This window comes from Leopardus geoffroyi, chromosome C3 (genome assembly GCF_018350155.1).
Source record: "Leopardus geoffroyi isolate Oge1 chromosome C3, O.geoffroyi_Oge1_pat1.0, whole genome shotgun sequence".
Lineage (NCBI taxonomy): Eukaryota > Metazoa > Chordata > Mammalia > Carnivora > Felidae > Leopardus > Leopardus geoffroyi.
This window is the reverse complement of record NC_059338.1, coordinates 70,848,700-70,872,104: the sequence shown is the minus strand read 5'-3', so window position 1 is coordinate 70,872,104 and position 23,405 is coordinate 70,848,700. Positions and strand designations below refer to the sequence as shown.

Genomic DNA, 23,405 nt, shown 5'->3' with positions numbered 1-23,405 from the left:
TCTAGCCTAGCCTAGAGGGTCCATTCCTCCTTCAGAATCCTTCTCCCTGGCTGCCAAGATCCCACCCTGGTTAGGAGCCTCTTTTGGTCTGCCTCCTTGGCACCCAAACCCCCTTCCTCAGCCTTCTCTCCTGTAGGGTGGGGGAGTGGTGTTTTGTTTACCTGGAAGCTAGTTCAGATCCTGTGTGCATAGTGGGCTGTCCCTGACCTGCTCATTCTGGCTCAACCCCCGGTTTCCTATCCGTGGGGTGAGACTCGCAGCTCGGAGCATCCACTCTCCACCTGCTCCTAGAGCCTGTGGTCCAGCCCAGGACGCAGATGCTAACCAGAAGGATGAGTAGACCATAGCTTGGAGAGTGAGAGCAGGAAGGCTCAGAGACCAGGCCTGGGAGACTGTGTGCTTTGGCCTCTGCTCCAGAGGAGATGGGGTCGCAGATCTTTGAGGAACAGCAGGAAGCCTGGGGCGGGGGGTAGTAAGCAAACTAGTTGGACTTATCCAGGTTTGGGCTTTTGCCAAGTGAGCTTCTGAAAGGGGCATCTGAGCCAAGGGAGTGTGCAAGGGAGAGGTGGCAGTGATTGTGGCATCCAAACAGAATGAGGACGTGGGGGCTCTGGAGTGCTAGGGTCAGCAGGACTGAGCTGGGGCAGGTGCTGGTCTGAGAAGGGGGTGTTGAGCCGAAATGCCAGAGTGGGGGTCAGGGGACAGTTACTGGTGGTGACAGGGTCGAGGGCATCATTGGGGCAGAGGGCGAGGCCTTGGGCAGGAAGAAGAGGTCGAGACTGAGGGGCAGGGCGTTGAACATGGTCACGGGACTATTGAGACCACCAGGAATTCAGGCCTGGCCCGGCGGTGGGGCGATGCCCACAGCAAGGGCTGGTGGGGGTGGTAGGCACAGCTGATGGCTCACGTCGTCGTAGGCTAGGACTCTTATGGAGAGGAGGGGGGAGGGAGCGGGGTGGGGTGGCTGAGGTGGGGAGAGAAGGCTGGCGGGAAGGGAGCAGGGTGGAGGGGACCTGGGACTCCCAAGGGAGAGTGAAGGCCCAGAAACAGGGCTGAGGTCATTGGTGGGAGGGGTTGCTGGTGCCTGACTGGATTCCAGAACAGGTGATGTGTACTAGGTGAGGACGAGGGCGTGAGGCAGAACAGGTCCCCGCTGGGACAGGAGCTTTGGAGCTACAAGGGAGAGGTGAGACCACGAGGCAACTGAAATTGTCTACTTGGAAAACACAAGGAGAAACAAAGATCAAACATCAAAATGCAGGGAGTACAGTATTTGTATAACAAGGAGTTAATATTCTGATTATAGAATAGTTGCTATAAATGAATTCTACAGAACAAAGATGGTGACACCCTCAAGGGGTTAACAGGCAATTTACTACACAATAAATAAGAGACCTTAGCAGAAAAAGCATGCAAATTAAACAAGATACAAATTTCAGGGTTTTTAAAAATGTTTTTATTATAGAAAATATCAGATGTACATAATAGTGCAGAAAGTCAGATAATGACACATGTGGCCATCACCACCATCACCCAAGACCGGCTCACAGCCAGTCTGGATTCTTTTCTGCCCCCTTTCCCTCCCCCAAATCTCAGATGTCATATCACAAAATGCCACTTTTCTCTTGGCAAGTAAACAATGACATGAGAGCACAAAGTGACACAGGACTTGTGTGAGGGAGCCTCTGCCCCAGCCCTGAGCTGACCCAGTCCCGGCTGGGGGCACCAGATGTGACAGGGCACTGCCCCCTTCTTGCTTCAGAAAGGATGTCCCCTCAGCTGCCTGTGTTTAGGGCCATCAGAGAGGCCCAAGTGGCCCAGGTCCTACTTTGTTCCAAGGGGTCCAACTGCCTGAACTGGTCAGACCCTCTGGCCCCATTGCAAGCCCGAGATAGAGTTTCAGTAAAATGCCTTACGTGTGGAGGTTCCATCCGTTTTAACAAATACAAGTGCTCTTTTAACCAATGCCCCTATCGAGAGACACAGGACACTTCTGTCTCTCTCCGGGACAGTTCTTTGGGGGACTCGTAAAGGAAGCTTGAGAGGGAAGGAGGAGCAGGAGAGTGAGCCCTGGGGGAGGGGAGGAAGTGCAGGGAAGAGAGGGCGACCAGGGGGAACACTCTGGTAGCAGCAAGCAGGCTGTGTTCCTTGGAAGCTCGGCCAGGGGTCACCTGACAACTTTGTAGTTCTTACTCCCGTGTGGACCTTCCCACCCCCACCTCCCTGACCTCCCCCTGGGGTTGCACACTTTCCGCATTTTCTCTAGAACACAGAGGAAGAAAAGGCTGAACAGAAGGAGGCAGAGCAGGACATTAGCGGGCTGTGGCATTACTTCGCATGGCTTAATATACATGTGACGGGATCCCGGGAGGGAAGAGGGATTGGGGGAAAAAAACGTAGAAGTGGTCAAAACGTTTCCAGATTTGATGAAAATTATAAAGTGACAAACCCAAGAAGGTCAACAAACCCTAAGCGTATGTTACAGGAAGAGCACCGCACGAAGGCACATCATCATCAAAGGATAAAAGGAACTATTAAAAGCAGCCAGCCAGGGGTGAGGGCAGAAATCAACACATGCTATGTACAAAGGAGCAAAGATAAGGATGACAGATTTCCCATGGAAATAAAGCAAGACCTAACCTAGCAGATTGTGGGGCAACATCTTTAAACGGGCACCTTCCTTTAAAGATAGAAGAGGGGCACCGGGGTGGCTCAGTCAGTTGAGCATCTGACTCGGGCTCGGGTCATGATCTCAGGGTTTGTGAGTTTGCGTCCTGCGTCGGGCTCTGCGTTGACAGCTCAGAGCCTGGAGCCTGAATCAGATTCTGTCTCCTTCTCTCTCTGCCCCTACCCCCCTCCTCTCAAAAATAAGTAAACATTCGGGTGCCTGGGTGGCTCAGTCGGTTGAGTGTCTGACTTCAACTCAGGTTATGATCTCACAGTTCTTGAATTTGAGCCCTGCATCGGGCTCTGTGCTGACAGCTCAGAGCCTGGGGCCTGCTTCAGATTCTGTGTCTCCCTCTCTCTCTGCCCCTACCCCCCTCCTCTCAAAAATAAGTAAACATTAAAAAAAAAATGTTTTTTAAGTAAAACAAAGTGCTGGAAGAAAAACATTGTCAACCTAGAATTCTATACCCAATGAAAGTATCTTTCAAAAACACAGATTAAATAGACTTTTCAGACACCCAAAAGCTGTAAGAATTCATCACCAGCTGACCCACACTACAAGAAATCCTAAAGAGAGTCTGACAGACAGAAGAAAGTGACACCAGATGAAAATCTAGATCTCTACAAGGAAATGAAAAGTATGGAAATTGTAACTAGGTAAATGTAAGAACTTTGTTTCTGGGGTGCCTGGCTGGCTTAGTGGCAAGTCTTGATCTTGGGGCCATGAGTTTGAGCCCCACGTTGGGTGTAGGGATTACGTAAATAAATAAAACTTTAAAAAAAAAAATTTGTTTCGGGGCGCCTGGGTGGCTCAGTCAGTTGAGCGACTGACTTCGGCTCAGGTCATGATCTCACGGTTTGTGAGTTCGAGCCTCGCGTCGGGCTCTGTGCTGACAGCTCAGAGCCTGTACCTGCTTCTGATTCTGTGTCTCCCTCTCTCTCTGTCCCTCCCCTTCTCATGCTCTGTCTCTGTCTCAGAAATAAATATAAAGAGTTTTTTAAAAATTTGTTTCTTTTTATTTAAAAGATAAGCAAATGATTAAATAGAATTAACAATGTATGTGAAATTTATAACATGTATGGAAGTAAAATGTGTACCTGGATAGGATAGTGTTTGGGCGGGGAAATGGGAGGACAGGAGGCAGAGTTCTTACAGCCTAAGTGAAGTGGCAAAGTCACTGGAACGTGGACTGTGAGGAGGTAAAGATGTATCTGTAAGGAGTAAGGAAATGAAAACAGCACGACAGTGGCAGGTGATAACAAGGAAAAGAAATCATACAAAATTCTCGACAAATCCAGAAGAAGGCGGAGAAGGAGGAGAAGGAAGGCACACGGCGAGACGGTGAGTCCGAAGCAGCCGTGTCAGTCGTCACGTTACCTGGAAATGACGGGAGCGCCCGACTACAAGGCAGAGGCCGTGCGCTGGCTCAGAAACAGCAGGGTCCGGTTATATGCCGCCAACAACAAGCGGGTGGTGAGTACAAAGACAAGTTAAAATCAGGGTGGGAAAGTTACCCCACATAAGCGCTAAAGAAGGCAGGGTGCTGTGTTCATACTGGACAAAGCAGATTTCCAAATGAAGCATGTTGCCAGGGATCGAGAGGGTTGTTTCAAAGAAGGCTAAACTTCTGGCAAAAGCTGTGCCGGGACCACGTCCTGGTTGGGGATGAAGGACAGCCTGACACGTGGGATGCGGATAGCTGGACATCTTGGGTTCCCGGACCCCCTGATCTGGGCCTGCAGAAGTGCTTCCTCTCCTTGAAGATGTACAGGGACCATGCCCTCTGCAGACCTCAGAGACGCCCTTAGGGTCGGTCTCCACTTCCCACCCCAGAGCCTGTGGCTCGAATGAAAGCCGTAGCTTAACCCATCCCAACACATGTTGTGGGCATGGAAAGGGGGGCAAGCACTAAACCCCAAAAGAGCTGTAGTGGGTTACAGTGTTCTTCAGAAGAAACGTCCAGGAGGGGCTGCGCTACTAGGGTGTGACGCACCTGTCCCTGCCGGCAGGCCACACGGGTCCAGGAACCACGGGGCAAGAGCATATGTGGCTCCCCCCACACGCACACACTCCGCCCAGTGAACCACTGGGAGCTTGGGCTCTCTGTCCCCACAGCTCCAGGGTCAGTCCCACAGGATGAGCGTCTCTGCCAGGGACACAGCTACAGTCCCACTGAGCTGAAGGCCATGGCTGCTCCCGGGGCACCCAGGTTGAGGAGACTGTTAGCAGAGGCTATAGAGTGTGGACGCACGTTAGCAGAAAAATCAGTGAGACGGCTGCCTACCGCCACATGGAAGATGGAAAATGTACTTAATGAACTGGTTCTGGGCGAGATTTCCAGGAAAACGGTGAGAAGGCCTGCCACGGGTTGAATCGTGTCACCTGCAAAACAAAACAAACAAAACAATGACCAAAAGAAGTCACAGCTCTGTTGAAGTCCTAGCCCCCAGTATTTCGGGATGTGACCCATCTGGAAATAAAGTCATTACAGATGTAATTGGTTAAGAGGAGGTCATAACTGGAGTAGGGGGGAGCTTTAATTCAACAAGACCAGTGTCTTTACGAGGAGACAAACCACACACACAAGACAAAAGACCATCGTGAGAAGCAGAGGGAGATTAGCCGAGGGACACCAGCACCACGAGAAGCTGGAAGAGGGGCCTGGAACAGATTCTCACTCAGCGACTCTGGCAGGAACCAGTCCTGCCTTCACCTGGATTTCAGACTTCTGGTCTCCAGGAGCATGAGAAAATATAGTGCTGTTATTTTAATCCACCCGGCCGTCGTAGGAAACCAGTGCAGTGCCAGTTGGCTTATTTTCACAATGAATGATATCACAAGTGATGAATGAGCTGGAGAGGGAACTGTTTAGTTTTCATGAAGAATTTAGAGAAAATATTTCCTACTTAGGACTTGCTGGATTGAAAAGTAAAATATTTTTTCATTCCCAGTCTCTCCAGCTTGTGAAAGGTACTCAGAGTGAGAAATGGCCTCTGAGCAAAGATCAGATCCAGAGCACCACCACAGAAATGCGTTCTCAATGTATAGACGAAGTCCAAAGTGAAGCCCTAAGACCCCTGAGAGACGTAAAGCAGTATCTTGTAGACCCCGTCAGCTCGAGAAAAGGGCTTCTAAGGATCTCAAGGACACTGTCAACAGCACTCTGGGCTTCCGACTGGCTCAGTCAGAAGAGGTGTGACTCTTGATCTCTGGGCCATGATTGGAGCCCCATGTTGTGTGTAGAGATGACTTAAAACAAACAAACAAACAAACAAACAAACAAACAAACAAACCCCAGCAACGCTCTGATTTGCAATCCAAGTAAAATGAGGTCTGCCTAGAAAAGACGTCTTGATGTACATCTTGTTCAATGTACTGGGGTATAATTTGATATATAGAAAACCTACATGGAGTTTTTAAAGGAATCATACTGTCTTGGACTAAAAGAGATAGAGATTGGGGCGCCTGGGTGGCGCAGTCGGTTGGGCGTCCGACTTCAGCCAGGTCACGATCTCGCGGTCTGTGAGTTCGAGCCCCGCGTCGGGCTCTGGGCTGATGGCTCAGAGCCTGGAGCCTGTTTCCAATTCTGTGTCTCCCTCTCTCTCTGCCCCTCCCCCATTCATGCTCTGTCTCTCTCCGTCCCAAAAATAAATAAACGTTGAAAAAAAAAATTAAAAAAAAAAAAGAGATAGAGATTGTTCAAAATGAAAAAGCACCTTTAGGGTTCAAAATTTCTGTGTGCAGATAGTAAGTCAGAACACGGACCATTTCCTATGGAAAAGAAAGGGTGACTCAGGAGAGAGCCAAGAAGTGAGAGAGCAGAGTCAGGGGCCTCTGAGACCAACCAACCAGGAAGTTACTAGCGGAAAGCATAGATGGGTCCTGGTCAGGGAAGGCTTCCTCCTGGAGCAGATGTCTGGCAACGGGGGCTCAATTGCATTGCAGAATTTCTACTGACCATAATTGCTACATACTTCCCACCCCTCCCGTTTTTTAAATAAACTTTGTGCTTCAGGGGCGCCTGGGGGGCTCAGTCAGTTAAGTGTCCAACTTCGGCTCAGGTCGTGATCTCGCGGTTCGTGGGTTCGAGCCCCGCATCGGGCTCTGTGCTGGCAGCTCGGAGCCTGGAGCTGCTTCGGATTCTGTGTCTCCCTCTCTCTCTCTGCCCCTCCATCACTCGTGCTCTCTCTCTCTCTCAAAAATGAATAAACATTAAAAATTTTAAATATGTTGGGATGAGCACTGGGTGTTGTATGGAAACCAATTTGACAATAAATTATGTTTAATATAAAGAAATAAAAGTGTTTTGTCTTGGAAAAATTTTTAAATAAACTTTCTACTTCAGAATAAATTTAGATTTACAGAAAAGTTGCAAAGATAATACAGATACTTCCCATACACTCTCCCCTCATCTTCCCCTAATGTTAGTATCTTACATTTCTGTGGTACGTTTGTCACAAACCAAGAAGCCAACACTAGTATGTTACTATTGATGGAGCTCCAGGCTTTATTTGGAGTTTGCTGTGTTTTGTTTAAAATTTTTTTAACATTTATTCATTTTTGAGAGACAGCGAGCAGGGGAGGGGCAGAGAGAGAGGGAGACATAGAATCGGAAACAGGCTCCGGTTCCGAGCTGTCAACACAGAGCCCGATGCGGGGCTTGAACCCACTAACTGCGAGATCAAGACCCGAACTGAAGTTGGCCGCTCAACCGCCTGAGCCACCCAGGCGCCCCTCCCCCTTTTTTATATGCTAACATTTTATTGGTTGCAGCAACCAATTCAAGGCACCACATTGCATTTAGTCTCCTTAGTCTCCTGTGGTCCGAGGATTTCTTGGTCTTTCCTTCCTTTTCATGACCTTGATTGACAGTACGGTCACTTCTGTAGAATGTCCTTCAACTGAGGTTTGTGTGATGTTCTCCTGTAGTTAGCCTGGAGCTTAGGGTTTGGGGAGGAGATCACAGAGGTGATGTGGTCTTCTCCTTGTGTCAGAACAGAGAGTACATGATGTCAACATGACTTATCACTGATGATGTTAACCTTAATCACTTGTTGCAGGCGTTGTCTGCCAGGTTTTTCTACTTTAAAGTTATTGTTTTTCCTCTTCCATACTCTGTTCTTTGGGTGCAAGTGACTAAACCCAGCCCACACCCCAGGCTTCCCCCATATTTTCATAGAAGTGTCTATTGAAGATGGTCTGCCGGTCTCATTGATGTACATGGGGTGGGGGGAGGGGAGATAACTTGTTTTTTTCTTTTTTCCTTTTTAGTTCACAGGTCTCTGCACTGAGCATCCACACAGCTGGGTTGAACCCACGGAAGGACACCTGGGAACCCTCATTTGCACCTGGACCTGACTTTGATGCAAGATCCCGGACTTGAGGACTGAACTGGGTGCCAAGGTGACATACTGGGGGGCCTTGGAGGGTGGTCTGTCATGGACTGCCTACAGTCATGACCCCCATAAAGCTGGTTTTCGTGTACTTGGTAGACCGCTTCCATACTGACTCTCTGGGCTTGGCCATTGGGATATTAGCACGAGTGATGCATGCAGAGATTTAATGGGATTGTGGGGCACTGGGGCTAGTCCTCTTGCAACTCTCTCTCTCGGAAACCAGGAGCAAAACAGTCTGCTGAATGATCAGGCACCACTTGGAAGAGGCCCTGGAGGATGGCGGTCAACCTAGACATCTGGCCCCAGCCGAGCTGCAGCTGATGCAGCCACGAGCACCCCAGCTATACGCGGGGTAACCAGCCGGCCGGCCCACCCAATCTGCAAAACAATGAGAAAGTATTTGCTGCTTTAAGCCCTTAAGTTTAGGGTGGTTGGTTATGTGGCAATAGAGAACTGAGGCCCTTGTTCTTTGCCCCTCGGCTCCTGTCCTCACTTTCTGCCTGCCCAGCTCAGGTCCCATGGCCCAAAATGACAACCACTCCCTTGACCCCACACTCCTACAATACTGTCCTTAGTAATCTCCAACCCTTGTTAGACCAAGCTATCTGCCTATTCCACCCCTGCATCCAAGCAGCAAAACTTTGCTGGAGAAAAACACAAAACCATACTCATCCTTTACTTACTTTATTTTTCATGTTTATTTATTTGAGAGAGAGAGGGAGGGTGCAAACAGGGGAGGGGCAGAGAGAGACGGAGACACAGAATCCGAAGCAGGCTCCAGGCTCAGAGCTGTCAGCACAGAGCCCAACGCGGGGCTTGAACCCACAAACTGCAAGATCGTGACCTGAGCCGAAGTCAGGCACTTAACCATCCGAGCCCCCCAGGTGCCCCAAGTTTTTCTCTTTTGCATAGAGTTCTACATAAGCCATCCAGAGTTGGCAGGACAGTTGCACAGTCTTCAAGTTCCGCAATTCTATCTTGTTGCATTGCTATCCTCAACACATGCGTTCTACCTCATGGTCTAAGTTGGTTGCTTGAGCTCCAGTCATTGTGGGTGCATTCCAGGCCATAAGAAAAAAGGAAATGGCAAAGATACCAAACCCCTCCCTTTAAGGACACAGTTGGAAATTATACATACTGATTCTTATATTTCATCGGCCAGGAATTAGTCTCAAGACCGCATATATCTATCTGCAATGGAGAGTAGGAAATGCAGTCTTTATTCTGTGGGACCGTATGCCTAGTGCAGGATGGGCAAGGAGAGCCTGTTTACAATTGCCATGTTTTCCCAATCCTCTCTTCTTCTGCCCAGCCAAGAAATTTGTTCCTGCATGATACCTTTACACTTCCTGTCCCCTTCCCCAGAGCTCCACATGACCCCCGCCTCCTTGTATCAGCTCAAGTGCTGCATCCTTGGAAAGGTCTTCCCTGACATCCCCCCCCCCCCCCCGCCGGCTAGAGGACACCACCCCACCTCCAGCCACTTCAGCAGTATAGAAGTTAGCTCCTCAATATATGTGCCTCTTATGATCGTCAGCTCCAGGAGGGAGGGAACTTTGCCTTCCTAGATGAAACTGAGTCCGCAACCTGAAGGCTGAGAGATCTGAGCAGCCTCCCAGAGCCCAAAGGACTGGCATGCCCTTCTAACCCATCCAAAACTGACAGGCAGCCTGGGCACCCCAGGTCTGGCTCAGTCACATGGCACTCACCCAGTCAGCCTAGCCCCATGGCCTACACTTGTCACCTTCCCGCATAACATTGTCCCCCAACCTGTCCCAACCCCATCACTGCTGAGCTCTGTCCACCCTCTCCAGTCTGTCCCCCTGGTAAAAGCAGGGCACTCTGTCTGTAGGCAGACAACTTAGACCCTCTTCAGAGGGGCAAGAGGACCCTGCATTTGTGCCATGAATAACAATTGCTCCCTGGGGCTGCCTAAAGCAATTCCAGCAGTCCCTGGACCCTGCTGGGGACAGGCAGGGATGCTGGTGCCCCACTGGGTTTGGCCAGCTTGAGGATCAGGAGTTGGTCAGTGAGTGGCTCTGAGCCATGGTTCCAGGGAGGGCCAGCTTCATAGCATGTGTGACCTGGACAGTCACACAGGGTCCCATTCCCAGCCCATACTGGGTTTTGTTGTTGTCATTTTGTTTGTTTTAATTAAGCAAACTCTACCCCCAATGTGGGGCTTGAACTCACAACCCAGAGAACCTGAGTCACATGCTCTACGGACTATACAGCCAGGCTCCCCCATACTGGGTTTGACACTCTAGCGTCTCCTTCTGGAAATTCTTAATAATTATTTTTAAAGCTTATTTATTTATTTTGAGAGAGAGAGAGAGAGAGAGAGAACGAGAAAAGAGGCAGACAGAGGGAGAGAGAGAATCCCAAGCAGGCTCAGCGCTGCCAGCACAGAGCCCAACGCAGGGCTCAATCCCATGAACTGTGAGATCATGATCTGAGCTGAAAATCAAGAGTCGGATGCTTAACCAACTGAGCCACCAGGCACCCCAGTAACTTTTTAACAAGGGGCTCCGCATTTTCAGTTTACATGGGGCCTGAAGGTTCTGGTTCCAGTGACACTCACTGACACGATGCCCAAAGACTCGGGTCACCAGCATGGCACTGAGGGGACATGCTGGCCAAGAGAGCCACGTGGACCGTGCCAGCTGCCACTTCTGCTGGGTCCCCGATGGTCTACTGCGCTCTCTGCGCCCGCAGCAGCTCCCAGTGCCCAGGACGTGGGAACACCCACTGGATTAGGGCATATGGGACTGGTATTCCAGCAGGTGTGGGGGGCAAGCTCCAGGGACACACGGGCCTGCCCTGCACGGCAGGCTTGAGCTCTGGTCTAGGGCTCCACTGCTTACTCCCTAGGAGCACTGAAGCAGCCACTCTGGGGGCTGTCTGCCAAGCTGTACCCTGGGCACAAGGCTGGACCTGTAGCTGTGCTCCATCCCACTGCTGACGGGACCAGGCACCGAGTCAGGCTGACCGGTCAAATTCTGAACCCTGCACGCTGCTCACTGTTCTGCACTCCCGAGCCCGGACAGGACCAGGTGAGTGTTGCTGCTCAAGGGAGGCCGTGGGTCCCACACCTGTCCAGTGAGGACTCCAAATTCCTGGCGGCGCTGCTGTTCATTACTCACCCTGCTCCTCCGGTTACCCTCAACCAGCTCAAAACTCCGAGGTTTGCTCCCTGAGGCCCCGGAGCTGTGCCTCCCACCCCCGCCAGAGGAAACACTTGCCTGGAAGCAAGAGGTGGCTTTATTGAGGGGAAGACTAAGGTCCAGTGAAGGTGGGAAATCACAGGGAAAGGGAGACTGTACGCCTGAGGGGCAGGGGCAGCGCTGGGGCACCTGCCTTCAGAATCACACGTCCAGGTCAGACTGCAAGGTCTGTTGGCCATAAGTGCCGGTCTTGCGCTGCACGATGCCGGGGCTGAAGGTGGCCCCCAGCGGCCAGTGACGGACCACGTGCCTGTACGACTTGGCCAGGCAGTCAAAGTAATTGATGTTGAGTTTCCGGGCAATGTGACGGCCCAAGTATTCCATTTGCTGTGGGAATGGGTGGCGGTGAGCTCTCACCTGGACCGAGAGGACCTGTCACCTCTCCACCAGCTGCCAGCACTAAAGTCTGGGCCAAGGACCACGTGGTATTCACACTCTGCCTGGGAAATGGCCCCATCCGAAGACCCTAAGCAGTGGCAGGCCTCCTGTGGAACCAAGGAGGGAAGGGGCCCCAGGGTGGACTGGGGCAAGACCCACCTCATAGCGCTCCGACAGCTGCACCAGCACCAGCGGCTCCAGCTTGTGGCCGCATAGAACCAACTGGAAGAAGCACCTTCCATAAGCTGGAGAGGGGCAAGCGGCTCAGCCAGAGGCTCTAGGGGATAGCAGCTCCGGTGGGGAGAGAGCTGGGGGGGGCGGGGGGATGAGGGAGGGGAGAAGGGGCGTGTGTGTGTGTGCGTGTGTGTGTGTGTGTGTGTGTGTGTGTGTGTGGCTCTGAGGACCGTGGCAGGGGCGGGGGGACAGTGGGCCGTCTAGCCAGCCCCGCCACACTCCCGGAGCTGTTTCCCTTGCACACCCTTCCCCCCGCCCACCGTCCGTGGCCGCGCCGGGCTTCACCGTCGGAGCTGAGCGCCAGGCGCACGTAGACTAGGTGCATGGGGCCCTGGCACACCGTGCGGCCCTGGACGGAGAAGTGGTACGTGCCACGCGTGTGGTTCAGCACCAGGCGGCGCCGCGGCAAAGACGAAATCATGAGCCACAGGCCGACGACCACGCCGCACGCGGGGAAGCCCCAAGTCTCCTGCTTCTGCACCTGCGGCAGCCACAGGGACCTGAGCAGCCCGGGGTTTCGGGGGCGGGACACCGAGAGGTGAGTCCAGCCCCCCGGGAGGAAGGCCGTGGGGGGCGGGCCCAGGAGTTCAGACCTGGCTCACGAAGCCGAAGCTGACGAGGAGGAGGCAGACGACGAAGAGCAGTGTCCCCTTCCACAGCGTGTCCAGGTAGTACTCAAGCACGAAGACTGGGGGCGGCGCGGTGGCGGTGCGTGAAGACAGCCGGTCCCCGCTGGCAGCCGGCGGGGGTAGCGCCGGAGCTCCGCCCGGAGCAGCCGGCCCCGCGCAAACTGTATCGCCGCCAGCCCAGGGCTCGGCCCCGCCCCCGCCCCTTCCGACTCCAGGCCCCGCCCCCCCGCAGACCCCGGGTCCAGGCCCGCCCCCTCCGCAGCCAACCCCGCCCGGGATTTTACACCACCAGGTTCAGACTTTAGGCCCCGGCTCCCGCACCCGCCCTGCTCGGGTTCCGGGTCCGCGCGCACCATTGGGCTGCTGTTGGATGAACGGGTAGAAGCTGTTGTTCTTAAGGCGCTTGGCCAGGTGGCGCTCGGTGCAGAACAGTCCTAGGGCCCAGAGCTGGAAGCGCTTGCCGCCGGAGGTGGTGGGCAGGCCGCCAACCTGGCCCTTGGGGGTCTGGGGTAGGCACAGAGGGTCAGCTGGGCTGCGAGGAGGTTGGCACCGCCCAGAGGCTCACAGTCGCACTTCTACCTGGGAGAAGAAAGGCTCCAGGGCTGCGGTCCAGGAAGGAGCGGCTTTCAGACAAAGAGCAGAGGAGAGAGACACCAGGTGGTGGTGTAGGCTGGTGTAGGCTGGGCGAAGCCAGGGTTCTAGAAGTTCTGCACAGCGCGTTCTAGAAGGGGCTGTTCTGTTGACTGTCCCTTCTGCCAGGAGTCCTCGTGCCTGACCCTGAAGTGAGCATGCTCTTCCCCGCCAGTCCCCACACCACCAGCGGCCCCCTGAGCAGCCCGGTTCTCAATCCTCACCTGAAGGGAAGGTAGCTGGATGTCCCAGGCCTAAGCTGCAGAGATACCTGCAGGCAGGCGCCCCACACTGAACCCCATGGCTGAGTAGGGCCTCCCCCTTTCCACTGCCACTTCTGCCCAGGCAGAGCTTCAAGCACAACCACAGGCACAAACATATCTCAGTGTCCCTGAGAACAGGATACACACACCCAGTCCAAGACTCAAGCCCAGCAGGGAGTCAGCAAGGCACGAGCACACGCAGCCTCAGGAGCCCTGGCAGACCACCCCTCCCCCATGGCACAAGCTCTCCCCCAGCCCTAGCCCTGAATGGTTCCTCAGGCACAGTACCTGTCCTCTCAACCACACCCCAAGGACCACACAGAGTTCCTAAAAATGTTTTATTGTAACAAAACGTTCAAACATCGCAACTGGAAAAGGGTGGAGGGCCCGCAGGCTGCCTGAGGGTCTGAGGTCTGGAACTGCCTAGCTGGAAGAAGGGGGGCTGGTGAGCAGCTGCTCCAGGCACCACTGGACTTCCTCCTGGCCTCGGTAGGCCCGCTTCAGGCCCCTGGGAAGGCAGCGGCAGGACTCCAGGTTGAGGTACAGCAGGCCTGGGCAGCTGCTGATCACAGAGCTGTGGGGCAGGGCAGGCCATGGGGAGTTGAGCCACTGGCTCCAAAAGACCCAGGCCCTGGCAGGGCTAGGCCCAGGTAAGGAGCCCTCTCTGCCCATGCCACAACTGGCTTTGCCACCCCCAGCCACTGAGGCCCAAGCCCAGTACCCCTTGGCATCCCTGAGGTCAATCCTGAGCAGGGGCTTGGTCCGTATGTGCTCCCCTTTTGGATCCCTGAAGCTTGCAAACCAGGCTTGTCAGGGAGGCAAGCTGTACCGACTGCAAGGACCGAGGGAGGGGAGGCTGACCTGACTGTGCTCGGTGTGACCCGGGTGCCCCTGAGGTTGAGCGAGCACAAGGCTGGGTGTGAGGCCCCAGGCGTGACTGAGAAGGCGGCCAAGGCCTGCTCCAGGTCCTTCTCGCTGAAGCCCTGGCCACTCAAGTCCAGTTCCCGCAGAGCGTGGCACCATTTCTGGGTCAACAGATGGCTGCCCTCTTTGGCTAGAGTCAGCCGGTCTGACGTGCCATAAAGACCCAGGTGAAGCTGCTCCAGGTCTGGAGGTGAAGAGCAGGCATGAGCTGCGGGGTGGGCAAGGGTACCCACACCCCTCCTGCCCAGAGAAAGCTGACCTTGACATGGCAGATCATGCAGGCCACCAGGTGTGATGCGGGCACAGCCGCGAAGATCCAGCAGGCGCAGGTTAGGGGAATCGTGGAGCAGGCGGCCCAGGGCTTCGTTGCTTACAAAGTTGCAGCTGGAGCCGGCGAGGCAGAGCTCCTCAAGACTGGGGAAGCCTGGGCCAGGAGTCACCACTCGCCCGGAAGGCTTGGGCAGCCACATCAAGTTCAGTAGCCGCAGCACCTGGAGCAAGGCCTAGGCTGCAGGTGGGGAGGGAGAGTGGCAGGTGGGAGAAGAGGGGTGTCAGGTACCTGCAGCTGGGGGCAGCCTTTCTGCAGGGCCTCGACAGGCAGCTGGAGAGGAGTGCTGTTGCGGTTGATGCCAGTGCCCACCTCCAGGACCCGGAGCTGGGGGCAGCAGCCGCCCTACAGAGGTGGAAGAGAACACAGGGTCAGTGGCCTGGCTGACCTGGCGCAGCGTCTGGTTCTGCTCCTACCTGTCACCAACCTACCAGCAGCGCACCCAAGATGGCTGTCGTCTGGGAGCTGTAAGTCAGCCACAGCTTGCACATTCGGGGCCCTGCCTCCTCCAAGAAGCTCACCACGGCTGTAGACTCCACCTGGGAACCCAGCACATGGGTACCTGTCACCTCGGCCCGGACTTCTTCAGGGCCCCTGGGGACATAGGGCTCACCATGGAGTGCTGTATATCCAGGCTGTGGAGCTGGGGGCAGGCTTTGGCTAGCATGACCAACGTATCAGGGGTCACACCGTGGCAATCAGAAAGCTTGAGGAAGGTGAGCCGAGGACAGGACTCGCTAACCAGCTGGGGAAGACAGAGCACCGGCAGAGATTGGGAGGCAGGCAAGCTGTGGTCCACGAAGGAAAGAAACCCGTGGCTGACACCAAACCCTCTTTGGTGACTCAACTATGATCTCCTTCCTGCCCATGCCAGGCCAACATGGGTGCTCCCACTGCTAACACCTCTCTACTGAAACAAACAACAGGAAATGAGAACCGGGCAGGCCTCCCCATGGGGCAACATTGGGCTCCATGTGCCTGCCCCACTCCCTGGAAGTACTGGGCAACCCCAAAGTGTCATGACTGGTGCGTAGGGCAGTCCAGAGCTCTCACCTTCAACACAGGGTGTACCTGGGACTTCCAGTGGATGAGGGTCAGCCTCTGGAGCTGTGAAAACCTGGGCCGACAGCAGAGGCAGAGCTGCGTAGTATTCCCACGGTGCCCCTCTGTTGGCGTCCTCCCCACCCATCACTTTGGTATATGGAAACACGAAGGGGCTTGGGGCTTTGTACAAGCCACAGACATGAAATGAGGACATAAAAGAAAAGAGGGAACGTCTCACCGATTGGGCATAAGCCACTCCAGAGAAGCGAGAAGCTTCTTCTCCGCCTTGGCTCCGCTCTTGGCGAGGCGGCCAGCCAACGGGGGCGACAGGGTCACGGTGTGCCAGAGCGCAGGCTGGGAGGCAGCTTCGTGCCAGCGGCGGCACACGCGTGCAGCCCTGGGAGAAAAATCTCTGCTGAGGGGCTGGGCCTTTCGTAGCTGCCGCTGTGGGGTTTTCTAAGAGGAGTAACCTGTCCCATTTTATTCTCACAACGCTGCAGACACCTCAGCACAAAGACAGGCCCTCGGGGCTCTAACTGGACCTCGTGAGAGACTGTGCTCTCTCGTCTGCGTGTGTGAACGCTCAGATGGCTTCGCCCTCGGCCCCCGCCTCAGCCACCCGCTCGGTGGGCAAGAGGTCAGCCTGAGCCATGCTGCTGCGCTCGATGGGCCTGGGGTACCTGCCGAGGAAGGGCATGGGCCCATCGGACGCCACCAGCAGCCCGAAAATCTGCAGCAAGATTTCCAGGGGGATGCGGTCGCCCCAGCCTGGGTCGGGCCCCTGCTGCGGCTCCGAAACCGGAGCAGGTCTGGGCCTAGCCTTGACCGCCGCGGCGCGGGACGCTGGGGGCACTGGCCGCTGAGTGCGGCGGGCTGCACGCCTCTGCACGCGAGTGCGGGCAGGCCCAGGGCCGGGCAGCACCAGGAGCATGCTGTCCGACTGCAGCAGATGGTAACCGGAGCCGCTCGGCGCCAGCCGGTCCCACCACCAGTCCTCCGCCGAGCGAGCCCGCACCCCGACCGGCCGTGCGCTCCGTACGCTGCGCGGGGGCCGCCGCCGAGCTCGCCGCGCCACCCCGGGAGCCATAGCTACCGGCCAAACTCCCGGACCGCCCCAGGGGAGCGGATGGGGCGGGGCCTGTGGCGGAACAGGCGAGGCCGCCGGGCGGAGGCGCAGCGTGCCCGCGTAAAGGCGGGGCCTGAGCCCCGGACCAATCCCCTCCGCGTCGGCTCAGCACTGACTTCCGGGGCGGGGCTTCCGGCGACAGGCCATGCCGGGGGCTGGCCCCCGCGGCTTCCTTGTCCTTTGCCGGGTGGGTTGGAGTTTTCGCTCCGTCCGGGCAGCGTTTCCCAGTCCCACCGACTCTGGGTCGAGGCTGCGATCCTGGGCCGGAGACAGCGCCCTCGTAGCGTGGCGAGACGACTGGCTGTCGGGTCGCGGAGCGCGCAGGTGCTGGATCAGGAGGCGCACGGGCCGGCTCCTCGCTGCCCACCTGATGCAGAGAGGGGCGGTGCCGGGCCCGCCCCTCCCCGCCGCGCGGGTCTTGACTCCTGCGGTACTGGGTCTCGCTGAAGCCTCGGTCTCCCATTTGGGCGCAGAAGCCGCGGAGGTGTGCGCGGCGCCTGATGGGTGTCTCTGTCCCGGAGTCGTGTCCGTTTTGGAGTGAGGGTGGTGGTGGTCTGGGCTACTCAGACCCGCAGGATCGGGTCTTTGTTTCCCCATCTTCCTCTGGGGCCGTTGGCGCTTTGGGCAGACTTTCTGCTTCTCTGCTCGCACACCTAGCCGTGCTGTTTGGTATGTTTGGCCCGTCTCATCCTCAGCGCCCGCCCCCGGGCACCTTCCCGTTTTCCTGGTCTAGGCGGTCTGGTCCTCTTCAGAGTCCAGTTCTGCGTTTCTGGTCTGTGATCCCGAATACGGGTCTGCTAACTTTCAAGGTAGAAGTCATGAGGTCCCAGAAGAACTGAAGCGTTGTGTTTGTTTGTTTGTTTGTTTGTTTTTTGTTTGGACCTAGGTGGGGAAAGAGGAGCAGGCTGTGACCCTGTCCTGTTCGGAAGGACCCAGCCTCGGACTGAATGGCAGCACCCCCGCTGGGCCGTCTGGTATTGACCCACCTGCTGGTGGCCCTCTTTGGCATGGGTTCTTGGGCTGCCATCAACGGGATCTGGGTGGAGCTGCCTGTGGTGGTAAAAGACCTTCCTGAGGGTGAGTGGGAGTGTGGAGGGAAGTGAGGGGACATGTGCCAGGTGAGGTGGATTGCAGCTGCTCTTTGTCCCTGAGCATCTAGCCCCTGACGTGATCTCCCTTCCCTGCAGGTTGGAGCCTCCCATCCTATCTCTCTGTGCTTGTAGCGCTGGGGAACCTGGGTCTGCTGGTGGTGACCCTGTGGAGACGGCTGGCTCCTGGCAAGAGCGAGCAGGCCCCCATCCAGGTGGTGCAGGCACTGAGCGTGGTGGGCACAGCCCTGCTGGCCCCACTGTGGCACCACGTGGCCCCAGTGGCAGGGCAGCTCCACTCTGTGGCCTTCCTAACACTGGCCTTGGTGCTGGCACTGGCCTGCTGTGCCTCTAACGTCACTTTCTTGCCCTTCTTGAGCCACCTCCCACCTCCTTTCTTGCGCTCTTTCTTTCTGGGTCAGGGCCTCAGTGCTCTGCTGCCCTGCGTGCTGGCCTTAGTGCAGGGTGTAGGCCACCTTGAATGTCTGCCAGCTCCCAACAGTGGCACCCTCTGGCTCCCCCACGACTTCCCGGAGCGTTTTCCCGCCAGCACCTTTTTCTGGATGCTGACCGCCCTTCTGGTCACTTCAGCTGCCGCCTTCCAGGGTCTTCTGCTGCTGTTGCCGTCGCCACCGTCTGTACCCACAGCAGGTCCAGAGTCTGACCTGCAGGTGAGAGTCCCCAGAGTGGAGGAGGAGGAGGAAGAGGAGGAGGAAGAGGCCTTGCCACTGCGGGAGTCACCGAGCCAAGCAACAGGCACCACTGCTAGCCCAGACCCTGAGGCCCACAGGCTGCTCCCTGTGCACAGAGCCTGCCTGCTGGGCTTGCTGGCCGTCACCAACGCACTGACCAATGGCGTGCTGCCTGCCGTGCAGAGTTTTTCCTGCTTGCCCTATGGGCGCCTGGCCTACCACTTGGCAGTAGTGCTGGGTAGTGCTGCCAACCCCCTCGCCTGCTTCCTGGCCATGGGCGTCCTGTGCAGGTACACGTGGATGCCCAGGCCGCTTAGGGTGGAGTTGAAGGATAGGGGCTGGGTCGTGGTGCAGCCAGCCCTGAGTTTCTGCTCCACCCCTGCAGGTCTCTGGCAGGGCTGGGAGGTCTCTCCATGCTGGGCATGCTCTTTGGGGCCTATCTGATGGCGCTGGCAATCCTGAGTCCTTGCCCACCCCTGGTGGGCACCTCTGCAGGAGTGGTCCTCGTGGTAAGTACGCTGGGACACTGAAGCAGAGAGGGTGGCAGTGGGGAGGGGGTTTGCCTCAGAGCAGCGAGCATCTCATGCTCAGCCTGCTGCCGTGTCCACCCTCCCAGGTGCTGTCTTGGGTGCTGTGTTTGGGCGTGTTCTCATATGTGAAGGTGGCCGCCAGCTCCCTGTTGCATGGTGGCGGCCGGCCGGCATTGCTGGCAGCTGGTGTGGCCATCCAGGTGGGCTCCCTGCTCGGTGCCGTCGCCATGTTCCCTCCCACCAGCATCTATCACGTGTTCCGCAGCGGGAAGGACTGTGTGGACCAGTGTGGTCCCTAAGCCTGAGCAGATGGGGACCTGACTTCAGGCTGGGATGCCACAACGCCCAAGCGCCCATGACCCAAGGAGGCCCTCTTCACACATGGGCACGCTCACGGACACCCGTACACTCCACAGCAGACACTGGCCAGGTTGGGGACCACAGAACAGGCCCAGAGCCAGGGCCCAGCTAGAGCTTCGGACTTGGCCCAGGCCTGGAGCCTGTGTGGGATTTGCACAATAAATCGTTTCGTGGGTCAGAGTAGCGAACTTGTGTAGCACCTTTCTCTGTGCAGACAGACCTCCACGGAGCTGGGGTGACTTGGACTGTCCATCGGGGCCGCGTCACCCCTGGCTGGTTGCTCTCCTGGATCCTGGGGTTGCGCCCTCTGAGCCCCAGACTCTTGCCCCCCTCCCTCCATTGCTCTTTGGAATTTCCTCAGAGAACAGGCTGTGGCGGTCAGAGGCAGTGTGGCACCCACCCAGCGTCAGTTCATCCAGGATCTGCAGCTGCGTGGCGAGGCCTCTTCCCAGCGGGGCCACCGTTCAGCAAGCGTGTCTGGGCTGTGTGCTGTGCTGGGTCAGCTGGGTGCGAGGGTCGGGCAGAATGGGCTGTCTTTTTGTGACCTAGCAGTCGTAGCGTCTGTTCCTTTGCAGGAGCATCCTGCCAGGAGCTTCTCGCCAGGTGCAGGCACAGAGGGGCTTAGAAGAGACTGGGGTGTGAGGCTTCAGCCAATCTTGGGATCCTTCCGGTCAGAAGCATCGCTCCTTTTCCTGAGCCGCAAGCCTTTAGTTTCTAGCTCCTTGTGTGATCAAACCTGTGAACATTCCAAACTCTTTATTCAGACAGACAGGCAGCAGCTACCTTTTTTCTGGGCTTCTGGTAAATGGCCCCTGCTCCTGAGCAGCCTACATCTGCCGCAGTGCTGGGACAACAGTCTGGGTCTGTGCTTGCCTCACGTCCACAGGGAGCAGAGCCGTAGCCCTTACCGCAGCCTGTGGCGGGCTGCGTCGATCTCCTGCACAGAGGGCTGCAGGGAAGCCAGGCAAGAGGGCGGCCAGGGTTCAGGAGAGGAAGCTGCGGTGAACAAGGGCCGGGGCTTCTGGCCCCTCCTCTTGGCTGCCTAGGCCAGCGGGAAGCAGAGACCCATGGGGGACACAGGCTCCACAGGGGAGGCAGGACGCCCAAGCTGTGATCCGGCGTGACTGGTGCGGAATTGAGGTCCCATTCTCCCAGACAAGGGGTCTCATTTCTGCAGCAGGGAGCCCATAGCTGCAAGGAACTCACCTGATGACCGTGGGGGGCTGGGATAGCGGCTCCTGCTCCTGTTGACCCAGCCCCTTCCCACAATTGTTCTGGTTTCCGCATGGCCTTCTAAACTTCAGAAGCTGCCTGTCCTTGGCTCGGCCTGCATGTGGGCTTTTGAAGGCTCCTTATTCTCCCCGCCTTAACAGGACCAGCTGAGCAGGAAGGAGGGAAGGACCCCCAGGCCCTAACCACTGGAGCCTCTGGTCTGGGGTCGCGTCAAGTATTGGGTGGAGTCAGGCTCCCAAGTAGCTCAGACACAGCTCAGTGCTGAGGACAGGAGGCCACCTGCCAGGCCTTAGCCTCCTGGGATGCTGATGGCCTAGAAAAAAGGCAGGGGCAGGGGGTTTCATGTGGCTGTTTGCCTTTGGGAGTGGGGGCTGGCAGGTGGGGTGCGAGCTGCAGAAGTGCCTTTGGTGGTTGTCAGTGGGGAGATTCTGAGGGAGGAGGATGAGGGCATGGGGGAGGGGTGGCGGGGGGGGGAGCCACGTGCCTCAGCACAGCCTCTGCCCTCAGACCCATTAGCACTCTCCCCGGCCCACCTTGGGACTGAAGCTTGTGGAGCTGCCTCCCAGTTCCGTCCTGCCCTTTCTTCCATCAGGAGATGATCAAAGGTATTTGCCGGAGCCTCCCGTCTACCCACGTGTGCCTTTGTACTAGCTGTACCAGGCCAGAGGGCGACAAAGGAGGAAGGCTGTGTGGGACATGCACGGTCTCCTGGAGAGCGGGGGCAGGTGGCCCTGAGCCTGAGGCCAGGGCTGGAGGTAGACAATTTGAGGAAGCCATTGCCCTTAGAAGCCTCAAGGGCCTTCCTGTTAGCGCCTCTTGGGAAGTAACTAGGGGAGGGAGATGCCGAAGCGCCAAGTTCTCGAGAGCTGCCATGGCACACTCTCCCTACTTGAAGCTGGTCGCCAGGGTGCCCACACTTCCAGCTGGACAGCAGGTAGCCAGCCACTCAGGCTCACAGCCCTGCCCAAAGGCTTTCTCAAACTCAGGGCTGGGGGAATTTGAAGGAGACCCAGAGGGGAGGCAGTGGCTGAGGCAGGACCTTTGGTGCCTGGCTGTCCCCAGAGGGCACTCCCTGGGCAGGAGCGAGGCCTGAGCCTCAGGGCCACTGTTGCCTGTGCCACCACCGGCAGCAGGCTCCTTGGTTCCTCAGAACCTGCCCCGTGCAGCCCCCTCTCCCAGGCGTGTGGCCACTGCACCTGAGACAGAGCTCGGGAGTGTCCGGATAGGCCTCACCTGGCTTTGGTGGGATGAGGAAAGGTAGAGCCTTCACTGTCCTCAGTCCTGCGGGGTCCCTAGGGAGGTGTGGGCTCCGATGCGGTTGGAGGTGTGGCGACTCCTGGAAAATAAGATGCTTGCATTCTCATTCTCTGCTCAGGGCCCCCGCTGCCTGACTGGGGACACAGGATGATAGTCTTCTGAGGGGCTTCCTCTCCTCCATGGGATTCAAAAGGACTTCCTAGCTTTTGTGGCACCAGAAACTGGGAATGTGGGAGCATCTGGGTCTCCAGAATCAGCTGTTCTGGTCACGTCCACCCTGTCTCAGGGAAGCTAACTGCCTGAGGCCACAGGCCACTTGGGTGTCCCCTGCTCCAAGCACTGGCCTTGTTCTCTCCCCTGCACCTTCCAGGGGGTTCTGATGGGGTGTTAATCACAGGACCACCTGTCTCCACCCTGGGGTTGGGTGGGTGGCCCAGATGATCCAATCCAGGTGCACGCCTCCTGCTCGTTGTCACCGTACTGAGGGACGTTGCCTCTGTGGAGCAAATAAGGGTCTACCGTGAACATCTCCCCTAGTGTGTCCGTCATGCCAAGAACTATGAAAAGCTACCCAGACTATTCAGGGAGCACGCCTGGGAATGAAGGCAGCCCAGAGGCAAGCAGGGGGAGAGGTGGAGAGAGGCAGAACCCAGACATGCTGGGATCGCCTGGATCCAGTCACACCTGAGGCCAGACCCGTGGACTTCCAAGTTACGTGGGCCCGCAATTTCTTGCTTGTTTAAGCAAAGGAGAGTGGGTTGCTGTCTGTCACAGCTGAGGGCGTGGTGGAGGGCATCCCTTCCCTGAGACACTCAGGGAGCTCAGACCTTTGGACACCCAGCAGTGGTCCATCCTTCCTTGCCTGGGGGAGAGTTCATCATTCTGGCGACTCTCCCTGTCCCACTGGCCGTGACCCTCCCTCTAGTAGGCCATCCCAGTTCCTTAGCAGAGTGCTTCCCTGACCTGCTCCTGACAGCAAGGGAGAGTTCCCCAGGCATCTGAGCCTCTCAGAAGAACACCCAGAGCCCAGCCAGGCAGGTGGCAGGCAGGGACTTCCTCAGCTCGACTACCTAGGTAAGTTCCCCGGGCCCGCTCCCAGGGGAAGTGTTTTTTCTGTTTGCGGAAAGTATGAGCATTTTGACTCGGTGAAAAGCTACGAACAACTTGAAATTTATACCCCTTTGCAAGGGCGGTGAGAAAACTAAGCTAGTTCCGAAAGCAGATTGGAAGAGATTTCCTGCCCGGCGCCTCCTGGCACCCCCTGAGCCTTCCCGAATGTTCTCTTTGAAAAGTCATTCTGTGGATGGCACCTGCTGAGAGTGTGGTGTGGCTGCAAAGGGCTGAGTGCACGCAAGTCTCTGGGGAGGCAGGCCTCCAGCCAGCCTCCAGAAGGCATGAGAA

General features: G+C 56.6%; 3 protein-coding genes across 11 annotated transcripts; 1 reads left to right on the top strand and 2 right to left on the bottom strand.

The window, feature by feature from the left end:
* Positions 1-11,307: 11,307 nt before the first annotated feature.
* Positions 11,308-13,591, bottom strand: TMEM249 (transmembrane protein 249; the record flags this gene model as incomplete). Its single annotated transcript, XM_045455820.1, has 7 exons — positions 11,308-11,615; positions 11,826-11,911; positions 12,186-12,381; positions 12,494-12,588; positions 12,883-13,033; positions 13,109-13,152; positions 13,384-13,591. Coding segments are annotated over 7 exons (966 nt in total), but the record flags the coding sequence as incomplete, so codon positions are not given.
* A 155-nt stretch (positions 13,592-13,746) lies between these two features.
* Positions 13,747-16,859, bottom strand: FBXL6 (F-box and leucine rich repeat protein 6). 5 transcript variants are annotated; one of them, XM_045455599.1, is made up of 9 exons: positions 16,399-16,858; positions 15,957-16,115; positions 15,728-15,791; positions 15,288-15,419; positions 15,106-15,213; positions 14,906-15,019; positions 14,606-14,837; positions 14,284-14,530; positions 13,747-13,996 (listed from the first exon to the last, which is right to left on the bottom strand). In XM_045455599.1, exons 1-9 carry the CDS (start codon positions 16,803-16,805, stop codon positions 13,846-13,848), a joined length of 1,614 nt encoding a protein of 537 aa, XP_045311555.1. In that variant the 5' UTR covers positions 16,806-16,858; the 3' UTR covers positions 13,747-13,845. The 5 variants fall into 5 exon arrangements, with proteins under 5 accessions (XP_045311555.1, XP_045311559.1, XP_045311557.1 ...); XM_045455603.1 differs by having other exon boundaries at positions 14,284-14,837; positions 16,399-16,859; XM_045455601.1 differs by lacking the exon at positions 15,288-15,419.
* Positions 16,860-16,948: 89 nt separating this feature from the next.
* On the top strand, positions 16,949-19,697 carry SLC52A2 (solute carrier family 52 member 2). 5 transcript variants are annotated; one of them, XM_045455630.1, is made up of 5 exons: positions 16,949-17,031; positions 17,731-17,921; positions 18,032-18,914; positions 19,010-19,133; positions 19,241-19,697. In XM_045455630.1, the coding sequence occupies exons 2-5, from the start codon at positions 17,792-17,794 to the stop codon at positions 19,451-19,453; spliced, it is 1,350 nt and encodes a 449-aa protein (XP_045311586.1). In that variant the 5' UTR covers positions 16,949-17,031; positions 17,731-17,791; the 3' UTR covers positions 19,454-19,697. The 5 variants fall into 5 exon arrangements, with proteins under 5 accessions (XP_045311586.1, XP_045311587.1, XP_045311588.1 ...); XM_045455631.1 differs by having other exon boundaries at positions 16,954-17,328; positions 17,731-17,818; positions 18,524-18,914; XM_045455632.1 differs by lacking the exon at positions 16,949-17,031 and adding an exon at positions 17,058-17,168 and having other exon boundaries at positions 18,524-18,914.
* The last annotated feature ends 3,708 nt before the right edge of the window (positions 19,698-23,405 follow it).

Bases quoted from the DNA above. Each gene is read 5' to 3' on its own strand.
- FBXL6 (XM_045455603.1), bottom strand. From the start codon at position 16,805: ATGGCTCCCGGGGTGGCGCGGCGAGCTCGGCGGCGGCCCCCGCGCAGC. The intron at 15,792-15,956 runs GTGAGACGTTCC...CTGTCGGCCCAG, and splicing joins GAGTGGCTTATGCCCAATCG to GTTTTCACAGCTCCAGAGGC. The intron at 13,997-14,283 runs GTCAGCCTCCCC...CCTGCCCCACAG, and splicing joins GTCACACCGAGCACAGTCAG to CTCTGTGATCAGCAGCTGCC.
- SLC52A2 (XM_045455630.1), top strand. From the start codon at position 17,792: ATGGCAGCACCCCCGCTGGGCCGTCTGGTATTGACCCACCTGCTGGTG. The intron at 17,922-18,031 runs GTGAGTGGGAGT...CCTTCCCTGCAG, and splicing joins GGTAAAAGACCTTCCTGAGG to GTTGGAGCCTCCCATCCTAT. The intron at 18,915-19,009 runs GTACACGTGGAT...CCACCCCTGCAG, and splicing joins GCCATGGGCGTCCTGTGCAG to GTCTCTGGCAGGGCTGGGAG.